At 45.2% G+C, this 16,311-nt stretch overlaps 2 protein-coding genes across 8 annotated transcripts in view; one reads left to right on the top strand and one right to left on the bottom strand.

The window, feature by feature from the left end:
* The window catches only part of LOC310710274 (uncharacterized protein), a 982,430-nt gene that overhangs the window by 616,313 nt on the left and 349,806 nt on the right, over nucleotides 1-16,311 (bottom strand). The gene's annotated exons all lie outside the window — the stretch shown is intronic.
* Nucleotides 3,846-16,311, top strand: part of LOC310710329 (very-long-chain enoyl-CoA reductase-like) — a 50,030-nt gene continuing 37,564 nt past the window's right edge. For 5 of the 7 annotated variants that reach the window (XM_083511222.1, XM_083511224.1, XM_083511221.1 and 2 more), the window contains exons 1-5: nucleotides 4,712-5,223; nucleotides 12,913-12,963; nucleotides 13,216-13,267; nucleotides 13,653-13,697; nucleotides 15,955-16,058. In XM_083511222.1, coding sequence (XP_083367348.1) covers nucleotides 5,197-5,223; nucleotides 12,913-12,963; nucleotides 13,216-13,267; nucleotides 13,653-13,697; nucleotides 15,955-16,058 — 279 coding nt within the window. In that variant the 5' untranslated portion in view covers nucleotides 4,712-5,196. Of the gene's footprint in view, nucleotides 4,028-4,711; nucleotides 5,224-12,912; nucleotides 12,964-13,215; nucleotides 13,268-13,652; nucleotides 13,698-15,954; nucleotides 16,059-16,311 lie in introns of those variants that run through there. The other 2 variants (XM_083511225.1, XM_083511226.1) reach the window with 2 other exon arrangements.

Genomic DNA, 16,311 nt, shown 5'->3' with positions numbered 1-16,311 from the left:
TAGATGATCCTAAGGGTCTATAACTCCGACCAAAGAAGAGGGGCAGACAAAACTGATGAACGACGTCGTGATGGCAAAGCTTACAGGCAGAATTAGAAACCAGGAAGAGGACCTCTTTAATAAAGAATGGGGAAAGTTTATAATTTAGTTGAAAAGCTATTGTAAAGAGTTACATACATTGGTAGGATTGACAGAAAACTTGTAGTAAAAATTTGAACTATGGATGGACAAATGATTTATAAAAATAGAGTTATGAACGGGATGCAGAGGGGGAAATCACTACAATAAGATGCTGCACTGGTTGGAGGGCATGCTAAGCAGCACGTCGGGGCTGCCATCGTCCTGGCGCAAGGAGTTCCACCGGCCCTTCCCCGCCTGAGAGAGAGGGGGGAGGGAGAGAGAGAGACTCTCGCCCATGCCACCCGTGAGCCTGGCATGAGGTGGTTTCAGTGCTGCAGCGGCCGCTGAAACGCCACCCTTCTGCGTCCCTCCCCATCCCCTCCTCCCTCAGGCCGCCTCCTCAGCCGCCGCCGCTGCCGCCTCCAGCTTCCCCTGGCAGTGCGGTGGAAGTCTCGCAAGAGAGGGGCTGCCTGCCCGCCCGCAGCCACCCGCCTCCTCACGACGCACCCCTGAGGGGGAAAAGGGAGAGACGGAGACACAGCAGCACGTGCGCGCGCTCTCACGGCGGAGGACCCCGAGCCGCTGCTTCCCTCCCAAGACTGGCGAGCATGAAACCCGGGAAATTTAAGGGACATCATCAATAAGGGACAGCAGCAGGACACGGCACTGGGATAAGGGAGTTTCCCGCCAAATAAGGGACGGTTGACAGCTATGTGTTTATTTTCGAACGGGTGTCGCAAGCTGAGCACAATTTGATTTCCACAGACTGTTTTGTCAGGGAGGGTAGAAGCATAGCATTGTGTTAACTTGGAACGCATCAGCGTGGCTGGTTTTGAAGGCTGTGATTATTTAAATTATGTGCTGCGAAATTAACTGCACTCAACAAGAAATAAAATTACTGAATTATGAAAGTATTCCATGAATCCAAAGCACTTGTCTGAGGAGCAGGTTTCCTAATGTATCATTGTGTGATTCGATGCCCTGGATTTGCTTCTTTCCCAGAGTGGTGGTGGGACTGGAGCTTTCAAGTTGCAATCTACATATCTGCTTGGGACATAAGTCCCACTGAACCTAGTGGGTCTTACTCCAGATAAGTGGGTGTACGATTACCACTTGGATCACTCCCAAGTAGCATTGATCAACTTCCTTCCAGCTGTCACAGAATTGTATCCTGTTCATTTAAAAAAACGCTTCAGGGACAATACTGTTTTAATGTGTTCAAGTCTATAGGTGCCCTACTTTACATGAACAAAGGTCTACATATTATGGGATAAGCAATGAAAACAGCACAGAAACATCTATCCCTTTCCCCTGCAAAAATAAAATCTCAAACGTCCCAATCAGTTCTCTGTCCATTCCAGAACTTAGCACGAATCAGTCCAAAGTGCCTAATCACTGGCACTCAGTTGTATCCTCCATGAAAATGACTAAGTTCCAATATCAAGATTTGAAATATTATTTAAATTTCCCTTTTCCTTTGTAGCTGATCCTTACAAAATTGCATGCTTTTAGATGCTGAACAATAGCATATGAATACAGTGGTACCTCGGGTTAAGCACTTAATTCGTTCCGAAGGTCCGTACTTAACCTGAAACTGTTCTTAACCTGAAGCACCACTTTAGCTAATGGGGCCTCCTGGTGCTGCTGCGCCGCTGGAGCACGATTTCTGTTCTCAACTTGAAGCAAAGTTCTTAAGCTGAAGCACTATTTCTGGGTTAGCGGAGTATGTAACCTGAAGCGTCTTTAACTTGAAGCATATGCAACCTGAGGTACCACTGTAATAGAGAAGGCATAACATGAATGCAAGATGTGAGGCGTTCTATAACATTTTGTATGAAATCCAAAAACTGACTTGTAAATCATGCCTAATTTATTTATATTCCCCTTTTGGAATAAGTAATCCCCCTTTTGTGTGTATTCTATGCAAATAATGCCTTCCAGTATTTGGAATTTGCTGCTGCAAGCTTCTATTTATCACTGTCCATTGGACTCCAATAATGCTTAACTAAACCTTGGCAACATCCCAGAAGGCTGCATGGAAGGGATGTTAAAAAGCAGAGCTTAAACACTATTCTGATCATACACCAAATCTGGCTACATCAGTACTAAATAGTTGTTTTCTGGTAGGCATGAGGCACAATTAAGGACCCAATTCTGTACTTGATTTCCCTTGACTTGAGGGGGCTATAGGATGTGCTGGCAGCTCCACCATTTTGGCAGAACTGGAAATATGCTGCTGGCACAAAATGTATGCTGGCAGAACTGGTCAGAAGCAGACGCTATATTTTATTTGGTCTTTATCAAGCATTTGTTCTGATTTGAGGGACTTCTTATATGTCTTCCCATTAATCATTTGTTAATTACACACTTCTCAATGCATTTCACCTAACTGCAAAAAGACAGCTTCTTTTTTAAAAAAAGGATTTATTGTGCAAGGGCAACAGAGCATTTAAAATCCACCTTAATTGCACAAATCTGAATTTCCTAGTACTGTATACATTCAAATCCCACCTGCAAAATACTGGGCTATATCTAATGCTAGGCCTACTCAGAGTAATCCTATTTAAATTAATGAACATGACAAACTTAGGCCTATTTATTTCAATTGCTCTACTCTTAGTTGAATGCAACCCACTGACTGGAACTACTTAACACCCCAACCTGTACATATGTTTACTGTGCCTTGTTTAATGTTTTTGTAACTGATAAAACTCTGTAAAATATTCATAAAATAAAAAAGGAGATAAATATCTGGTTAGACTGATATAACAGTTGTTTCTAGGCTGCTGCACCCATGCATGTTCATTGTGTTATGCCTGTTACATGGAGTGATGATTTGCATCTGTGCATGGAGTTGCATATTCAGCTGCAAGTATTCAAGGCCCAATTTGGACACTTACCTAGTCTGCAGTGGTCTTAATGGGATGGAGGAGCAGACAGGCATCAGTCAAGAGCACCTGACATAGATTCCAATCATGCAGGTGCTGAGTCTGCATTTGGGGTAAAGCAGATAGTACTGTTGCATACAGCATTGCCTGCAGGAGAAGGTTCAGTCCTCAGCTTCTCTAGGTAAGGCTGGGAAAGAGCTCTGTCTGAAACTCCAGAGAGCTACAGCCAGCCAATGTGGCTGCCTTGAGTCATACATGTGATGATGATATGACATAGACAACGTAGAATCTATGTCAGTTGTGTGGGGAAACTTTCACTCTCCAGATGTTGCTGAACTACAACTCCCCTCATCCCTGGCCACTGGCCATGGTTGCTACAGCTGATGGGAGCTGTAGTTCAATAACATCTGGAGGGACACAGGATCCCCACTTCTGGGCTATGAGAAGTTACAGCATCTCCACTAGAACCCAAAGGCATGTTGCTTACCACAACAGTGGTACGTCAGGTTACATACGCTTCAGGTTACATACGCTTCAGGTTGCAGACTCTGCTAACCCAGAAATAATACCTCGGGTTAAGAACTTTGCTTCAAGATGAGAACAGAAATCTCGCGGCGGCAGCAGGAGGCCCCATTAGCTAAAGTGGTCTTCAGGTTAAGAACTGTTTCAGGTTAAGAAGGGACCTCCAGAACGAATTAAGTACGTAACCAGAGGTATCAATGTACTGTATGAGGAATTGCAGTCAAATACATATACTAATGAATGCTAATGAAGGGGTTAACACGACAGAGCTGGATTCCTAGTCTCAGCTAAGTCACTCCCCCTCTTTTCCATGAGGAGGAATTCCTGTTTCTTCTCTCTGTGGCATTTTAATTGACCAAGGAAGGCATGTCCAAGCTTTGTTGCAAGCTTAAAGAGTGTGTTTGAAGCCATCTTTCTGTATTTTCTACCCAAGAGTATTCTGCCAGTATCCTGCTGCTTCTTGGATAAATGCATGAATCTGACCTTTGGAACATTTTGTAAGTAAAGCGTTTTAAATTTACTTAATAGGGTGTGGTCTGTTGGTTGCAAAAGGGTAGAGTTCTGTGTTTGCAAGCTGGCAGGATAAAAGGGTCGAAAAACCTGTATTCCTAACTATACCACTGCTTGATTTTTGCTTGTTTAAACTCGGCTATTGGGGCTCTCTCCCACATTTTGAATCCAGACAGCCTGCCACATTTGTTATTTAGCCCCCCACACGCGGGTCACAGGAATTCGTATTCACCACCACAGCTACCTCGGTAAATGTTTGAACTTGAGGACTGACTCTCAATACGAGGTAGCAGAGTTGGGGGTAAATTTGTAGAGGGGAGGCCTTTTATTCTTAATCCTTCTCGGCTAGTAAGCTCATTGGGTGGATCTGGGGTCAGCCACTGTCTCTCTTTCCTACACTGGGTTGTTGTGTGAGTACATAACAGGCTTGCTGAAGCGGCCCCCCCCCCCAATTTAATTACCCAGGTGACAAGCAACCCAGGAAGATTAAAAAAAAAAGTGCTGTTGTATTTCATATTTTATTTTCTGGTTCTTGTTTGTGAGCTGCGTCGAACTTTTCTGAGGAAAAGCGAGGTATTAATACATATTAAGCAAACAAACACTCGACCAGACGTGAGTAGTCACGTGAGGAAACCCAAGGCACATGGAGAGGCCAGGTGGACGTTCCCGCGCGTTTCTGTGCGCCTCGCGCAAAGCCGCGCCCAGCAGCAGCATTAGCAGCAAACCCTCGCCGCCCCTCCGGATCTCTGCTTTCCCCCCTTTTTGCTGCGGAGCTGCTGAGGAGCTGAGCGCACCCTGGCTGCATGCAGCAGCGGCAGTAGCAGCGGTGGCGGCGGCACCACCTCCTCCTCCATCCTTCCCCCTCCAGGGGATGGGGCGGGAGTGATGGATGAAGGCGTAAGCTGGCCGAGCACCGCTGCCCGCCCCGGTCTGGACGCGCCCTCCACCTTCTTCCCTGCAGGGCTTCCTCCTCCTGGGGCTAAGGAATCACCTGACCGGCCGGAAGACCGGCCGGGGCCCCCCCAATTAAAGTGCATCCGCGGCGCAGACGGGAGGTGGTGGTGGTGGTGGTGGAGGAGGTGGCGCCGCCGGCGGCGGTGCCGATTGCATCCCCTACGCCGGCAGCTGGAGTCGGGGCCGGGCGGCCGCCTGCAAAATGGGCAGCAGGATTACTTTCTTCGAGGTGGGTGTCCCCCGCGAGCCTGCGCTAGGGAGGAGGAGGAGGACGCGCCAGTGGGGCTGGGGAGAAACCCCCAAGGGGACCCAGGGTTCCGGAGATGCATGGAAGAAGGCTGCGCCTGCGCCCTCCATCCTTGGGCTGGCTCGCAAAGGGTCCCTCGCCGGCGGGTGCCATGATGATGATGATGATGATGATGATGATGATGGGCGGGGGAAGGAGCAGCAACTGCTCTGCATTGGAGCCAGCGGGAACCCGGCACTTGCCGCTGGATCCTTAAACACGTTGTCTTGCTGCAACCACTAGGGCTTGTTTCCTCTCCAGCGTGCTTAGGGGGGCATGGCCTTTAAACTCCTCCTAAAGTCTGAAGACCTAGGAGGACCCACTTTTAGTCCAAGCCTGCACTTGGAGACCCACCTGATACCTAGTGTTTGCTGTTGCAGCTCACCTTAGTTGGTCCTGTGTCCTCCTGACCCATTAGGCTTGGGATGGGGGAGGTACAGGGTGGGTGGATTGTGTCTTACCAGCAGATTTTCGTGTCCTTCCCTGAGCAGGAACCTTGTCTGATGTTTTGGGGTTTTGTAGGTGCTGGTGTCTCCCATAGCTATAGGGAAGCCCAAGAGTTCTATGTCTCTGGGGGAAGACTTTTCTTGGCATTCCGGTACTTCCTGGGTCATGGGCAGCCACTGCCATGGCACAAAGGAGCATACACTATGCATGCCACAGCAAACATACCTTTTTCTGCTCTGCGAAAAGCTTAAAAAACCCTTTACACTAAAAGAGTGAGCCAACACATGCATGTTGGCAGGCATGTGACTGTATTCATGGACTACAGATTTCAGGGAAGGGCCATGGCACAGTGGGAAAGGAACTGTTTTGCTTTCAGAAAGTCCTGGTTCAACTCCCAGCATCTCCAGGTAGGGCTGTGAAAGACTGCTCAGAACGCTGGAGAGCTGCTGCCAGCCAGTGTTGACTATACTGAACTAGATGGACCTGACTTGATATTAGGCAGCCTCCTTTGATTATCCAGATTTGTGTAGGCATCCCTTTCTTGATTACCTACCTACTTGGCTGTCACATCTTCCTACTGGTAATAGCTGCTGCACTAACCTTTGCCTGTGATTGAAGAAGAGATGGTTGCCACCTTTGACAACTTAGTTTTCTAAGAACATCAAGGGGCTTTTATTGACAAGAGATGGGAACATTGGGTTTGGAGGCCAAACGCATCCCTCTAACTGGCCCTTCAGACTCTCTGCAGGCCATGCTCCTTGCCTAACCCAAACCCATTGAGTGCCTCTGCCTGACAAGTTTCCTTGTGCTGTGAGCATGCCTCTTTGCTTGCCTGACATCAGATGTAGGGGCAGGTAGGTGTAGCTTGGCAGAAAGGGCCTTGGAAGCTGAAAGGGGTAGATCTAATTGGACCGAATCAGATGTTCCCCTTTGCTGCTGCAGCCAAGCAAAACAAATCAACTGATCAACCATTCCCGGAGAGAATATGGGTGTCTCAGAGGAGTCCCTCCACTTAGCCCTGTCTTCCGCTATCGAAGGAGAAGCTGTGCCCGCGAGGAGCACTCCAAAAGGAGGTTGGTTCGTGCCAACTGTTTTACGTTTGACAAATTGGGATTTTCGTTAACATTCCTTCGCATCCCAGCTCCTTTGCCAGGAGGTAGGGAGGACTCTCAGGCTGTCGGTTACCAAAGTTTCTCCTATGGTTTATGGCTTGTGTTTTGTCTGGGTTCAAACCACACACTAAGCCCAAACATGATTTTGTTTAATGCGGTGCTGAAGCAATCTCTCATTGCTTGTTTTGGAAATTGGCGAAACTACTGCTTTTCAGCAAATCTCCCAGTTTTGTGCTTTGTCATCTTATACATGCCTTCATTAGCATGCTAAGTGTGCTACAACAGTGTCTTTTGTGCTTATAAGAGGGTTGGGTATATTATGACTGAAAATAGAACATAGATTTTGTTTCAGACTAATAGGTGAAGGTGAAATTGCACTGGCCACAACGATGGCAACTTCCTGGAAGACTAAACCGCCGCCTGCCTTGTCAGGTTTTGTGTTGTGCAATCTGAGCTGCATTTGAACATATGTAATCTTAATTGAGCGTGGTGATTTAACAACTTAAGGTGTTTCAGAAAAACAGCAATAACATCCTGTGGCCAATCTTAAAACAGTGAGTTTGTTCTCATCTTCTCATCTTGAAATACTTGTATTGAATATTTTTCAAAGCACCTAAACAATATTGGAAATTAATTGCCTGCCCAACCCCACTTAAAAAACAAACTATTTCAGGCCTTGATCCAAAGAGAAGTGCATACTACACATTTGTACTCAGAAATAATAACAGTTGGCAGAAACACTGGAGAACAAGAAAAATTCACAGGGCAGTGGTTCAGTTCAGTGTGCTCTTGCACATGAGATATTTCATATTTTGGACCAACGCTGTGTCCATAGATGCTCTGCAGATAGGCATATTCAGTACCCGTGAAGAAAAATTGAGACAAGAGAATGCACAATAATGATTCAACAATGAACCATGCTTTGTATGGTTTTAGTTTTGTTTCAAATGTATTATGATTTTTAATTACCTTTAGTAAATTGCCTTGAGACAGTTGTTTAGATGGTGATGAATGTTGTTTAGTTGTTTAGTCATGTCCGACTCTTCGTGACCCCATGGACCAGAGTACGCCAGGCACTCCTGTCTCAAACAATTGTTAATCCCACACTTTCCATTACAATTTCCCCAACACTTTGCTCCTTAATTTTTCTTGGGAGTGGGTTTGATGTGCAAGAGCTCCAGATTAATTGCACAAGCAGAATTTGTTGGCACACAATTGAATCCCACCTACAAAATAGTGACGGTCTGTAAGCACCCTTTATGATCAGCATTTGGGCATGTACCTTGCTTCGGGTTTGTTTGTTTGTTTACATTTCTGCAGCTCAGAAAGTTTAGATTCTTTTACTAGCGAAAGATAAGTTACCAGGATATTTAACAATAGCCTGTAATCTGCAAATAAGATACGCAGTCCTGAATTACCCATGAAAGGGATGAGCCTTTCCTCTCAACTAAATAATGCAGACCAATCCCATAATGTGTGGAATCAAACCCATCAATAATACATTGAATAGTTTTTTGTCAAAAACATTATGAGCAGCAGCAGCACTTAACTTGAGTCATCTGTAGTGTTTGGAGCTGTCTAGATCAGGACTCTGAAATCTTACACAGTCATACCTCTGGTTACGTCCGCTTCATGTTACGTTCTTTCAGGTTATGTCCCGCGGTGACCCAGAAGTACCAGAAAGGGTTACTTCCGGGTTTCACCGCTCGTGCATGCACAGACGCGCAAAATGACGTCACGCACAGAAGCGGCAAATCACGACTCGTGCGTGTGCAGACGCGCTGCTGCGGGTTGCGCTCTTTTCATGTTGTGAACGGGCCTCCGGAACGGATCCCGTTTGCAACCAGAGGTACCACTGTATTCTAGATAGCACAATATAAAAATTAATAAGCATGTGTCTTGCAAAGAAAGCCTCTCTGCAGGAGACCTGGCATAACCTCCAGCCAACCTGGTTGAACACAACCCATCAATCATGTATTGTGACTTGCCAGGCCCTTGACAAGTGCCCTGGAGTCCAGACAACCAGGAAAAATAGGAGTCTTCTAGAGGCCTGGTGAGTTGCCATGTTTGGGCTGCATTCTGGCATGGGTAGGTCTGCTTTACAGAGTCCATTGGCAATTTATGAGAAGTACTAATATTAAATGAGCAGGAATTCACTGTGTTGGCTTCCTTAGAGGGCTTTTGCATCCACCCTAGGCTTGGAAATAGGTCATTCCGGTGCACGCATTTCTTTCCGAAAGAAAAGCATTTGTACTTGACAAATAAAAAGCAAGCTCTTCCTCAATAATTTATCCCCCCTGCCACCCTAACTGTGGGTTGTTGTTCTTGTTTTGCTGAGTTATTTGGAAAGCTGTTTGCTATCATTGGTGGGCTAGAGTTATTGGAGAAGTAGCAGTTTTAAGCGGTGACAGCTATGCTGAGTCACGTAGCTTCTGGGACCAATAATAACTTCGATTTATTTTTTTTAGAGAGAGGTGGCTCAAATTGTGTTTTCCAAAACAGCAGTTTTAAAAAATGAAGACACAGCCAAATTTCTTATACTCCTGTCCTGTGTAGGAAAGGGCTGTTCCCCTGAACTGTGCCAACGCGAATGACTTCTAACTGGTTTCCCCCTGTGCCAATGAGGTACAAAACTAGGCTGGCGGGTACCAGGTAACCTGTATTCCATCAGGACATTGCTGGCGCATGAGGCGGGAATCTGGGAGCATGTAAGGGTTGGTTGGAATCGTATGCTTTCTCGGGTTTTGGTTCCATTGCTACACATGGTACAATGCAGAGAGGGCACTTGGGAACCCAAGGCAAAGAGACTCTGGGTGTGTGGGTGAATGTTAAGATGCTTGTTCCACACTGTGGCATTGTTTTATACAGTTTGCAAGCAGCAGATATTGCAGTGTGCCTTAGAACAGGAAAAGCCCACTACTGTATACCTATGAAATTACATTTGTGTGATGTAGACAGTCTACAAAGGGGCACATTTGCATATACAGTTGTGTGTGTGCACGTGCATTGTGTGAGTAGTGATCCCTGCACAACCAGATGGTCTTTTGCAGATGATGTTCTATTCGATAAACTTTCCTTCAGTGGATGCTCATCTAACTGTTCCAGTCAAGCATCTGTTTGTATTTCCTCCAGTGCTGCTGCTTGGCAACAGACAATTGCAAAGAAATAGTTCCCTGGCTTGGTTTATTGCCAACTCTGGCAGAGGAATTTTGATCTGAAAATAGACTTACATGGAGAAATGCTTGGAAAGATTAATTTGACTACTAAGAAGTAATCAGGTGCTTGGGGTATAAGGAGAAATTATGCTCTTGCTCTAATTAAATCAAAAGGAGGCTCACTTACACAAGCACTTTATAACAGCACAGGCAGGATTAATTCATTTTGCACTGCTCTTATCCCAGCCTGCTTGTTTATAGATTGCAAAGTAAGCATTTTTCTCATGAGTGATTTTTTTGGGGGTGGGGATCAATACGGTATTTGGTTGTAAGTACCAAGTAGGACAAAAGGGATGCGGGTGGCGCTGTGGGTTAAACCGCTGAGCCTAGGACTTGCTGATCAGAAGGTCGGCAGTTCGAATCCCCGCGACGGGGTGAGCTCCCGTTGCTCGGTCCCTGCTCCTGCCAACCTAGCAGTTGAAAAGCACATCAAAGTGCAAGTAGATAAATAGGTACCGCTCTGGCGGGAAGGTAAACGCCGTTTCCATGTGCTGCTCTGGTTCGCCAGAAGCGGCTTAGTCATGCTGGCCACATGACCTGGAAGCTGTACGCCGGCTCCCTCGGCCAATAAAGCGAGATGAGCGCCGCAACCCCAGAGTCGGTCACGACTGGACCTAATGGTCAGGGGTCCCTTTACCTTTACCTTTTTACCAAGTAGGACAATCTGGCAACAGGAAAGGGCTGGGATCCAAGTGGCTAACCATAAATGGGAAGAGGTGGTAATTAGGCCCACAGTATTCCTGCAATTGCTCTTACAACTTTTAAACAAATGTCATTTTCTAGAAAAGAGAATTTCCCAAACTCACCATGAAAACCTCCCTTGTTCTCTTAGAATGGCAATAGCGTCCACCTGAGAGGTGCCTGAGTTCCAACTTCAAAAAAAAAAAGGCCTGTCTATTAGCATTTGATAAATTAAATTATTTCAAGGTTTATGTCCCACTTACAACATTGCATATTCATAGCAGCATAATTTGACTTAGTGGTTCATTGGGAATATACATTGTACAGTGGTACCTTGATTCTCAAATGGCTTAGTTGTTGAACAAATCGGCTCCTGAACACTGCAAACCCAGAAGTACGTGTCCCGGTTTGCAAATGTTTTTCAGAAGCTGAACGTCCAGCACAGCTTCCGACTGAGTGCAGGAAGCTCCTGCAGCCAATCAGAAGCTGCGCCTTGGTTTTTGAACGGTTTCGGAAGTCGAACAGACTCCCGGAACGGATTGAGTTTGAGAACCAAGGTATCACTGTATGCTGTACAGTGGTACCGCGGGTTAAGAACTTAATTCGTTCCGGAGGTCTGTTCTTAACCTGAAACTGTTCTTAACTTGAAGCACCACTTTAGCTAATGGGGCCTCACGCTGCTGCCGTGCCGCCGGAGCACAATTTCTGTTCTTATCCTGAAGCAAAGTTCTTAACCCAAGGTACTATTTCTGGGTTAGCGGAGTCTGTAACCTGAAGTGTATGTAACCTGAAGCATATGTACCCAAGGTACCACTGTACTAAAGAAATGTGGTCTAATTCATGGGGGGGGGGGGGACATATCACTCTGTAACAATAGTATACATGCAGTGCAATCCTATGTAATATGATATACATGTCTTCCCAGAAATAAGCTCCGTTGAATTTGCTTCCTCAGCAAATAAAATTTCAGGGTGGGATGCAATGACACATCAAGCTGATGTAAAAGTTCACTGAGTCAAGTCAAGGAACCACCTGGAACATGGTAGAACCATCTGGAACATAGTGGTGACAAGATAGGGCACTATAACATCTCTGCTAGCATTGCAGGGGGTTGGACTAGACGCAGTGGTGTCCAAACCTTTTTCAAAGAGGGCCAGATTTGATAAAGTCAAAGTTAACCTTTTTTTAAGGATTGAAGTTGTTAACCTTTTTTAGGATTTTACCCCAAAGTTGTTGAGGGTTTTTTTTAGGATTGAAGGATTTTACCCCAGGAAATAAACTGCCACAGGGGCCGGATTAAACCGACTGGCGGACCGGATTATGCCCTCGAAACGGACTTTGGACATGCCTGGACTAGAGGGTCCCTTCCAACTCTACAATTCTCTGATTCTATAATAATTAGCACTAGCAAGGGCACTGTTACACCATTTTCATATACAATGCAAATATGGCTGGAAACGGTGCATAGAATGGATTAACTTCCTTACACCATTCCAGACACTACATTGACACAACAGCATGTGCTTATTTCTTCAGCGCTGCAGAATCCTTAGCACAGCATGGATAATTTCATGGATAATTTTCATATATCATGAGAAACCGGTTTCAAGTCCATATTGCGATACCGGTTTCCTAGTTTTTGGCCTGGCAATATACTGCGAATCATGATGTGTTTTAGAGCAGGGCGATAAATTGTCCAAAATTGGTTTCAAGTCCATGTCATGACACTGGTTTCATGATTTTTGACCTGGCAATATATCACAAATAATGGTGTTTGTGTGTGCTATTCAAAAATCGCAAGGGGGGGGACGGGACCATGAAACCAGCCAATGCCTCTACATAGCTCCATCCTTATTTCAGACACTGTGATATATCAGTATTTTGGATTTTTTGTCTGGTGATACATCATGGTGTTGAAAACCTGGTTTCTCCAAGACCTAATAATTTCCACTTGCCAGTTAGGTGCCACTCTGTTGTTATCCTACAGTGACTCTGTTGATCACAGTTAACATTCTGTGAAGCTAAAAAGCTTATGTACACCCCCTGGTTGCAGAATATGGCTTAGCAACCAGCTTAACAACTGTTGGTCTGATCACTGTTTCCTGTTCACACAGCTACAAGAAGCCGTCACGGCAAGATTGTTCTAGCTGATTTATTCACTTGGTATTTTCTCTTAGGTTGAAATCCTTGATTGGAAGACAAAGCAACAATTATGCTTTTTGGAAAAGGTAAGTAATCATAATGTTATTACTGCAATTTAACCGAATTTTGAGTGATCCGTGTGCTTTAGTTATATTTTCTTAGTAATTGTTTAAAGCACCCTGTTTGAGATGGATCAGCATCATTTTCCTCCATATCACAGATAGGGAAGCTCACCCTTAATTTCCTGTTTCCTAAAATGTAAAAAGGAACCGATTAGCTTGAAAAGCCTTTTTTTTGAATGCCTGCATGCTTATAGATATATATTTTTTGTTACCTAGGTTGAGCCAAATGCTACAATAAGTGATATCAGGCTAATGTTCCATAAATTATGTAAGTATATGTATTTTTCAAAAGAATCTGTTTAAAAAGTGAGGGAAGCTTTCCAGAAATGCTTGAATTATATGTCATTGCATGGAGCCTGAGCGCCACTGATGTCATACAAGCCATGTGTCTTCTTTTATGCACTTTGAAACAATTCTAGTAAACCTGTACGAAAAAGTAGTTATACACCCCCCCCCTTCCTTGGTTGCCCTTCCACCAATTTGGTAATTTGCTCATATTTGTAAATTCAAAAGTTCTCTGTTTGTGGCACAGGCATCCCTGCCCCAGTGCTAGGAAACTGAGTGGACTTTATTATTATTATTATTATTATTATTATTATTATTATTATTATTATTATTATTATAGTTGTGCGGGGTTTTTTTTGTCCCTACAGATCCTCAGTGGTATCCCTCAAGGCAGTCTATAAGGCTTGATCCCAGTAAGTATTATATAGCGAAGTATCATTCTTATTATTTCATTTAAATACCGCTTTTCTTATCTTGGAGCAGTTTACAGTGAAATGTAAAACCCCATTACAATATTGCTGTATCATCCAAAAGATGTATTAATGTTAATTGGTAGCCACAGAAAGTATGAAACTCCAATAACATTAAAGGATCTGTCATCAAGAGACCCCTTCATGGATCACTGCCTTGCCGTGGCGAAGGGGCTTGAATAACTCAGAGAAGCTATGAGCCATGCCGTGCAGGGCCACCCAAGATGGACAGGTCATAGTGGAGAGTTTTGACCAAACGTGATCCACCTGGAGCAGGAACCGGCAAGCCACTCCAGTATCCTTGCCAAGAAAACTCCATGGACAAAGACAACAGGCATATAATAGTTATGACGCTGGAAGATGAGCCGCTCAGGTCGGAAGGCCAACATGCTACTGAGGAAGAGCAGAGGACAAGTACAAGTAGATTCAGAGCTGATGAAGCGGCTGGGCCAAAGCCGAAAGATCGCTCAGTTGCAGATATGCCTGGAAGCGAACGGAAAGTCCAGTGTTGTAAAGAAAAATATTGCATAGGAACCTGGAACCCTGAACCTTGGTAAGTTGCATGTGGTCAAAAATGAGATGGCAAGAATAAATATTGACATCCTGGTCATCAGTGAACTAAAATGGACGGGAATGGGCGAATTCAGTTTGGATGACCATCATAGCTACTACTGTGGGCAAGAATCCCGTAAAATAAATGGAGTGGCCCTCATAGTCAACAAAAGAGTGGCGAAAGCTGTACTGGTGATGTATGGAAGTGAGAGCTGGACCATAAAGAAGGCTGATCGCTGAAGAATTGATGCCTTTGAATTATGGTGCTGGAGGAGACTCTTGAGAGTCCCATGGACTGCAAGAAGATCAAACCTATCCATTCTTAAGAAAATCAGCCCTGAGTGCTCACTGGAAGGACAGATCCTGAAGCTGAGGCTCCAATACTTTGGCCACCTCATGAGAAGAGAAGACTCCCTAGGAAAGACCCTGATGTTGGGAAAGATTGAGGGCACAGGGAGAAGGGGATGACAGAGGACGAGATGGTTGGACAGTGTTCTTGAAGCTACCAGCATGAGTTTGACCAAACTGCGGGAGGCAATGGGAGACAGGAGTGCCTGGCGTGCTCTGGTCCATGGGGTCACGAAGAGTCGGACACGACTAAACAATAACAACAACAATCAAGAGAAGACTATAATCCTGCAGTTGTAGATAGACCAATGGCTGCCTCCATGTTTATCGCATGTATGCTTGGGTAAAACAGAGCTCAAGGGATGGACCAAGGACTTAACCTGGAAGAGGCAGGCCATGCAAGCTGAGAATGTCTCTTGCTGTCTTCTGTCCTTGTTCGGTCCTCTGTGCAAAATGAGAATGGCGATGCTGTCAGGCCAGCGGGTCCTTTTCTGGTCTTGGGCGACGCCCAACTTTACTACCATCTGCAGCTGGTCTTGGGCAGGACAAAACCATGCGTGCATATATAAAACAGCAGTCATTCAACACTTACTGCTACACTTTTTATCTCTTCAGCTATTCAAACTACTCCAAAGAATGTGCTTATGGGAGAGGCCATAGTTCTATTGCTTTGCCTTTCTCAGGATCATTAGTCAACTCTTGACATCTTGTGTTTAAGGTTTTTTGGGGGTATTGGGACTGGGCAGTACCCTTGCCCGAGCCAGTGGAGAGCTGCTACATGTGGGGAGTAGTCAGTTCTACACTAGACAGGTCAGTGGTAGGGCTGATCAGTATATCTTTGTATTCTCCCAAACCGGTTTGAAGTCCAAATCATGATACTGGTTCCATAATTTTTGACCTAGCAATATATCACAAATCACGATGTGTGTGTCTGTGTGCTATGCAAAAATCACAAAATGGGACAAACCCTGGAGCCAGCCAATGCCTCTACATAGCTCCATCCTTATTTCAGATATATCACAATGTTTAGCTGGGGATAAGCCACAATGTTGAAAACCGGATATCGCCTAACCCTAGTCAGTAAGGCCGTATATAGTTCTCACACTCCCTCGCCCCCCGCTCCGAGTGAACATGGAATTTAATTGGAGCAATAAGCTGCTTTTCAGCCAAGGCTGATTGCCATAAATGCAAAAGTGTTACTAGGTCAACGGGAAATGCAGGCTTTTTGATTAGGAGTCATATGCTTCAGCGTTCCTCTTTGGCTGTCAAGCACCTTAAATTTTTCCTCTCTTCTTCTCAGAAGGAAAATCACTGAGGGATGAAGAAGCCCTTCAGCTGCTCCCTGTTGGCACAACCGCTACGCTCTATTTTAAAGATCTAGGGCCCCAAATAGGATGGACAATGGTGAGCTTCAAAGCCTCGAATGTTTTAATGTTTGCCTTAATTAATCCTTGCATCACTTTCTCCTTGTACTGGTGATCAAGTCCCCAATTGTGCTTTGGTTTGCCAACTAGCACAATCCCCAGCCCTGCCATCTTTTTCTTTCTCTCTCGTTTGCTCTCCCCTCCTTTTTGTGTGTGTCTGATTTATAAGATGGTGGGGTGAAGAATCCAAGGGCGGCGGGGGGGGGGCATAGAATTGCCACAAATACTTGGCA

The sequence above is a fragment of the Podarcis liolepis genome, assembly GCF_965112155.1.
Source record: "Podarcis liolepis genome assembly, chromosome: 6".
Lineage (NCBI taxonomy): Eukaryota > Metazoa > Chordata > Lepidosauria > Squamata > Lacertidae > Podarcis > Podarcis liolepis.
The sequence above is the reverse complement of the archived record's forward strand: the minus strand, read 5'-3'. Positions and strand labels throughout refer to the sequence as shown.